Source organism: Acanthochromis polyacanthus, chromosome 1 (assembly GCF_021347895.1).
Source record: "Acanthochromis polyacanthus isolate Apoly-LR-REF ecotype Palm Island chromosome 1, KAUST_Apoly_ChrSc, whole genome shotgun sequence".
NCBI classification, from domain to species: domain Eukaryota; kingdom Metazoa; phylum Chordata; class Actinopteri; family Pomacentridae; genus Acanthochromis; species Acanthochromis polyacanthus.
In genome coordinates, this window is record NC_067113.1 from 6,148,889 (window position 1) to 6,155,961 (window position 7,073).

General features: G+C 43.1%; 1 protein-coding gene across 5 annotated transcripts in view; it reads right to left on the reverse strand.

The window, feature by feature from the left end:
• LOC110968853 (calmin-like) overlaps positions 1-7,073 on the reverse strand; it is a 72,562-nt gene that overhangs the window by 50,543 nt on the left and 14,946 nt on the right. For 2 of the 5 annotated variants that reach the window (XM_022218858.2, XM_051942397.1), the window contains exon 1: positions 3,154-3,311. The exons of 2 other annotated variants lie outside the window; for them this stretch is intronic. In XM_022218858.2, coding sequence (XP_022074550.2) covers positions 3,154-3,238 — 85 coding nt within the window. In that variant the 5' untranslated portion in view covers positions 3,239-3,311. Of the gene's footprint in view, positions 1-3,153; positions 3,312-7,073 lie in introns of those variants that run through there. One more of the 5 variants, XM_022218859.2, reaches the window with a different exon arrangement.

The window sequence follows — 7,073 nt, forward strand, 5'->3', positions numbered from 1 at the left end:
GTTATCTATACACTGCTAAGTTCTCATTAGGGTCACGAGGAGCTGGAGCCTATCTCAGCTGACTTATGGTGAAGGCAGGGGACACCCTGGACAGATCATCAGTCTGTCACAGGGTTACATATAGAAACAAACAATCACACTCACATTCACACCTACGGACAATTTAGAATCACGAGTTAACTTCAGCATATTTATGGACTGTAGGAAGAAGCTGGTGAACCCAGAGAAAACCCACGCATGCACAAGCAGAACAAACTTCACGCAGAAAGATCGTGGGAACCAGGGCTGTTCTAGCTGCAAGGCGAAAGTGCTAATCACCAAGTTACTGTGCAGCTCTTGTCTCAAACTACTTGTTCATAATTAAATAACTTTCAAAGCACATCTAAATGTGCATGAAAAAGAATTACTTAATTAAACTGTTCCTGAACCATGTATTTACAGGTAACTACAGTATTTAGGACTTTAACAAGGAGTAGCCATCCTGTGGGCGCCAACTGGGTAGGTCTAAGGAGAAACATCTGGCCCTCTGGCAACGTCTTATGCCACTAATCCATCAAATACACTCATCTTCATTCTTGCATATTGTAATCAGTTTGGCTCCCTGTTACAGTAAATATGAGGTGAATTACTGTAAAGGAGAATTGGGCTTTTGCTTGACATAGCCCACAGTCTGTAAAAAACTATTCACATTTAAAACCATGACTAGATCAGGCTGATAAGAACTGTGGTTATAAACCATCATTAGACTTAATTCATTCGTTTGTTCACTTCTAGACACCTAAAAGGGAAGTTGTATCAACAGATGCCACAATGACGGCTAATGTTTTTTTTTTACTAGAAACATAATCCATTCATATTTACTGAAATATAAACAAGGTTATTTCATGTGGGAACATGTTTTTAATCCCATGTCTTACCTCGCCTTAATTTTAGGTGACATTATTTAAGAAAAAAAGCAATGCCAAAAATAACTCTAAACTAACAAACCGTCACTGATGTTAATCTTGCAAATTTTTTACTGAATTATCAACTTGTATTCATCTTCTGTTGTAAAATGCACAGTGTAAATAAGGGTCAATCCCTCACCTGTTCATTCATCAGGCCAGTTAATGTCTGTGTGGAGCATCTAACAGAACTAATCAAAGCTTACACTTTGGCTGCTTGAAAGAATACTATGGAAAGCTCTGTGTCTACCAGAGCTCCATAAAAACTTTTTCCACTGGTAGTCACACTGATCTCTAATGAAAATTTGAGGAACACCATTTAAATTGCCATTAAATGCAACACATTGACATGTGTCCATATTAACTGTGTTGAAAAAGGAACTGATTTCATTTCTCCAAAGGGCATTACCAGACCGGACACGGGTCGATGACATCCCACCCTCTTATGATGACAAGAGTCTTTGTTAACTTTTAACTCTAATCAGTCCCTCTCTCACTCTCACATAACAATTCTCACTCCTTCCTGGTGTTTCACATGATACACAATGAAGATTTAAAATAAAATTAATAAATAGCAAAAGGCAAATTTGCAGATGCCAATGCTGCTAGTTATTAAACCTAGTAGTACTGTCTAGTATTACTATCATGAATGTACCTAAAGAGTTGAAGTCTGTAGGCCTGCATTACTAAATACATCTGTAAATAATTATAATTTATCATAATGTAAGTGGAGACAAAATCATCCTCCAGTACCACACATGAAACTGGTTAAATAAAAGTCATTGAAATAGGACAAATAACACGTACAGAACCTTGGTCAACTTTGAAAAAGGCTGTGATACACAGTCAGAAGCTCAAAATCAGGTAGAAAATAAAAAGCTCTCACTGCTCGAGCACTGTTACCTGTTTTTCTGGGTTCATATAATTTATATTTGGCTCTTATTCAAGTGAATAATTGGCCAGAGGTAGTCAACGTTACAATATCCCAGAAACTTGTCAGTGACCAGTGGAATCTAAAGGCTGTAATTGTTTGTATTGATCTCATCCTCAACATCATCAGTGACACAAAGTTTTGAGGTGAATCACTTAAAATCAATCAGAAACTTTGGATTCTCTTACATGCTTCAGTCTGCCACTGGAGAGGAGGCAGAAAGAACTATTTTCACACCCACAGTTACAAAACATAGCCCAGAGGGCAATGCAGCTACAGAGCCAGCAGAGTTGAGGGTAAAGAGCCCATCACTGACTCACAACCGGCTGATTAACTCACATATTCATGCTTGTGACTGAGGCCACATTATCACTCCCTACTCTCCTTCTCTCTACTTAGAGAAAGTCTCAGAACTGTAAGAATATCATTTGAGACTGAAGTAAATACCACCAGAAAAGCCCTTCAGTAAACAGTCATACAGCTCTGTTCCTCCAGGGGCATCCTGGCTGTGCAGTCCACCCATCATCAACAACTTCTCTTTCTGTTTTGTCTGCCAGTGCTTAACGAACATTTACAGTTGAAATGCAGTGATATTATGATAATCGCTCTGTTCTTCCTTGCTGTCCTCCTGTGGTTTCTCACAGAAAACACAGCTACACTGCAGTTCTACGAAGCCGTCAAACACTGCCTGATGTAGAAAACGATGTGCTTTATCTGACCAACTGTCCCAAATCACAATGACACTGTCGGATAGCTGTGATAATTAACTGTAGAGTTTTGGCAAAATTTTAGTCAACCAATCCATGAAACATTGTCTTTTGCAGAGCTTTGCAAGCTTACAAGCAGTTCTTCCAAATGAACTTTAGACCAGTGTGTTTTTTAAATAGCAGAGTTGCACAGTGCTCCCCACAGACACTTTGCTTTATACACTGTGCTCCATAAAAGCAATCTGCTCACACAGCAGTGCAGTTTAGAGCATAGTGTGTCACGTTCAGTGGGCTCCCACGGTCACACAGGGCCCTGAGTGGGCTGCCCACTGTATGGAGCAGAAGAGGACCTGTCTGACAGCTCGATCTGGAAAGTTTGAGACTGCTCTGCACTCTAAAGCGAAACCAAAAGCTGCCAATCAAAAGTTTCCCACATCCCAAGCGGTTCTCCAAGTCCCTCGGGTTCTAAACTCAGAGTGCAGCATGGTGGTGCCTGCGTGGCCAGGCTCCCACTGTTTCATGTGGTATTAAACAGCAGCTTTGGCTCTGCTCAAGGACGGGATGCTCCTACCTTGCAGGTTCTGCACTCGGATGTCGCTGATCTGTCCAATAAATTCTTCCCGCTCGAACCAGTCTTCCCACCCGTGTCCAGCCATCTGGAGCCGCGGACGGTGCTGCAGGAATCCCGGACAGGAACACTGGAAGCTCCCACGGCTGGAGGGAGGGAGAGAAGCCTGTGCTGCTGCAGCGGGAAGGCGGGCTGTCTATTGTCCAGCCGGCCGAGCGAGAGCCATGCAAGCCGGCAGCTCAGAGCGGAACAGCACGAGCTCTCACTGGACGAACATTGCTGCAGTTCGCTGCGGATTTCTCAGCGGACAGCAGCCGGAGAGAGGAGAGGAGAGGAGGAAGGAGCTGCCTTGCACCTGGTTGGTATTTCCGACGTGGGATAGAGTCGATCCAGTGACCGCCCACCTCTCTCCCCTCCCCCTCTGTGACCTTGGAACATTCTCCACACCCACACAGCTCTCCTCTCTCTCCTCTCTCTCTCCCTCTCTCTCTCTCTCTCTCTCTCTCACACACTCTTCTTGCACACACACACACACACACACACACCACACACACACACACACAACACACACACACACACGCCCACCCCCACACACACATCACATAGTCGTGGAAAATAAGCCACTGGTAAACACTGCAGTTCAATTTTAAAGTGACTTTAGTGTTTGTTTCCATTTATTACTTGCTGTTTTGTAAACCTGTTCTCAGCAAGGAAAGGTTATCGCTTTAAAACCTTTAGTTGTGCTTTCTTGCTGATTCAGATTATAATACAACATATAATCAATATTCAAATGGAATTGATAATGTATTGTTTTGGATAAAAGATAGACCCTTGGTGAAATTCACAGGTTAGAGAATAAAAACAACTTCACCTTTGCTGTCTGCCTAATCCTCGGGTCATCCAGGCTGGAGTCTATTCTAGGCTGAACTTAGGATGAAGGCAGGGGACACCTGTAGGTCACCAGTCTATCACAGAGCTACACACAGAGACAAACAATCACATTCACACCGACATTCAGTTCCGACTACATCATTTAACCTCAACATATTTTTGGACTGTGGAAGAAACTACAGTACCTGGAGAAATCCCATGCTCGTACAGGGAGAACATGCAAACTCCATGCAGACAGATAGACAATCATCGTCTTTGCCAGCTTGAGCCAGTCTCAGCTGAGCCATTCATTCTGACCTCTCTCATCAAGAGGGGTTTGTTGCTCAAGTAATGTCTAGGACTACCTACAGACAATTACAGTGAAAATGTCAGAAGATCGGCTGTTTGCACTGCATGAAAGGAGGATTTTCATCAGTAAATGGCACTGTAACATTGCTCTGGAATTTCAAGTTAACAGTGGGTGTGGAGGGTGGAAGGTAGGGGGGTTATGGGGTGTGGGATGCCTTCATATTTGCATTGTTTTTTAAGAGAAAGGACACACAAACAAAAATATTAGAGTTTACACTTTATTTTGAATCAGGATTCATCCAGCTTTTATAAACCACTCAAACCAGCCCATGTGACACTAGCAACAACGCCACAGTCAAAGTCACTGAGATCACATTTTCCACGTTCTGATGTTTGATATAAAGTGTATGCAATGTACAGCTGCCATATGATTGGACAAATGTAGGAAGAAGCAGGTGTACTGGTGTTCCTAACAAGATGCTTGCTGAGTGTATAAGATATAACTTCTTCATAAAGAAAGAAGAAGACAGTTTCTTTAAAACTGTACCCAGATTGAAGCTCTGTCTGGTCTCTGTCATTTGTCACCACACAGGAAATGAGGATCATTTTAGTAGAGCATGTTTATACACTGTAGACAGACCATCATTTTTCAGTTAACTACAAAGTAAAATACAAAGAAGAAATGGGTGTCCACCAGTGCAGACCAACCCCTACCACAGCACTAAGCAGATAGTATTTTACACTTAAGGTGTAAAAATCGTATGATACCATGTTTTGGACTATACTTTTATTGGTCCATGTCATGTTCTGTGTAAGTTTCTTTCAGTTGCACTTACAAAAACCAGCAAATTCCACCGAGGCAGAATAGAGGAAAACAGGTTTATTGTAGGAGGGGGGAGTGGATATGGTCAGGGTGAGGGGGTCCAGAAGTGCAGCGGTTGGCGGATGGGAGGGTTCCGGGCTGCGTAGGGTGGGGAAAGCCGGGAGATCGTGCGACCGGTGGAGGCTCGGAGGGAGCAGAGTTGCGGCGGCAGGTGTTATGGGGATCCCTGGCGGCTGGTGGTTCTGGGAGGTTCACTGTGGTGGAGTTCGTGGAGGTCCGGCGGGTCCGAGGGGTACCAGGAGGCGAGGAGGGGAGAGCCAAGGAGGGGATCCAGAACGGTAGGGACGGAGAGGTTCGGAGAAGGAGCAGACAGGTCTCGGCGGGGACAGGAACCCGGACAGCTGGTCCTAGGCATGCAGAGGAGAATAGACGTTAGAAACGTTCACAAAAACACAGTAGAGTCGGCAAGAAGGTGACTGACTGAATTGTCTAGTGCAACAGTCTGGCAGAGAATGGATGACGTGAACCGGTCTTTATTGTGGTGGCGGTGATTAGTGGAATGCTCTTCAGCTGTCCGGGGTCCTTAGCGGCGGCTGATTGTTCCAAGTGGAGACAGCTGTGAGGCTGTACTCCACACAGAGCTCGGCTGGGGAAAAAACAAGAGAGAGAGAGAGCAGGAGGAAGAAAGAAGGAGGGGAGAGAAAAGGAGGGAGAGAAAGGAGGGAGACAGGTAGGGAGGAGGTTTTGGGATGCCAGGTGGGTGAGGGTGAGGAGAGAGCCCTGACAATGTCAGGTCATTGCCATGGCCTATTTGCAGCTCTGGTATAAAACGTAGTGGTCCTGTGGCACTAACTTTTGCCTGAAATCAGCAAGATGACCACAGCTACAGAGGACTGGATACCTCAGTACTGATAAAACAAAGAAAAGGTTAGTAAGCAGATTAGCACCTAAATAAACATAATGCTGGATATGTCTCAAAAACGTTCATTATGTCTTCTTATTAGTACACTGGTTGTGAGTTCTTTTGTTCAGACATAGAATAATTAGGTAGATGTTGATTGCAGAAACTGTCAAGCAAGCAAAGTAATCAACATCTACCTAATTATTCTATTTCTGAACAAAAGAACTCATAACCAATGTAATGCTGGATATCCAAAAGTTAACTAAATGTGTGCAGTACAAATACAACTTTAGTACTTGTACTTCAACAAATGCGGGGACCCGCGATGCAGCTGCCAAGACACTGCAGAAGCACCGAATTAAAACAACGTTACCCAAAAAAAACTAATTTGTAGCATGCAACTCATGCCAAAATAAAATAAAAATAAAGTATTGCTTTATTTTGTCTGAGCATGGATGAATGAGAATATACAAGATGCAACATATTAGTTAACGAGTTTGAACGTGACCTTTGGACAAAGCTGGGCTTGTGCTTTCAGTCTTTATTCTGAGCTGAGCTAATCACAGCCTAACTCCAGCTCTGTCACACAGTCATAAGACTGACACTGAACCTATTATCTGACTGCCAAACAAATTACTGCACTTCCTAAATAACTGCTTATTTTTTTTGTGAAGAGGTAGTTTTTAATTACCATCATATTTGTTTACATTTTTTCAAACAGATGCAGATTGTACTGTATAAAAGCAGCCTTGTCTCAAATATGAGATTACAGAATTAAAGTAAGACTCCTGAGAACGATATGTCAGAAATTAAAATGTATATACAAAGGACTAGTTCACATGTGTTCAACCCACTTCTAGAAAGAAAAATCAACACAAGCTAACAGAGAAACTTGGCTTTCTATTCAGGGGGTTTTCAGAAAGAGAGCACATTTGCATGCTGACCCACATTAGTCCAGTGCAACAGTTCGGAGGTTATCATTTCCTTTTTATTGCATTCTAAACAGAAGAGTCAGTGCCC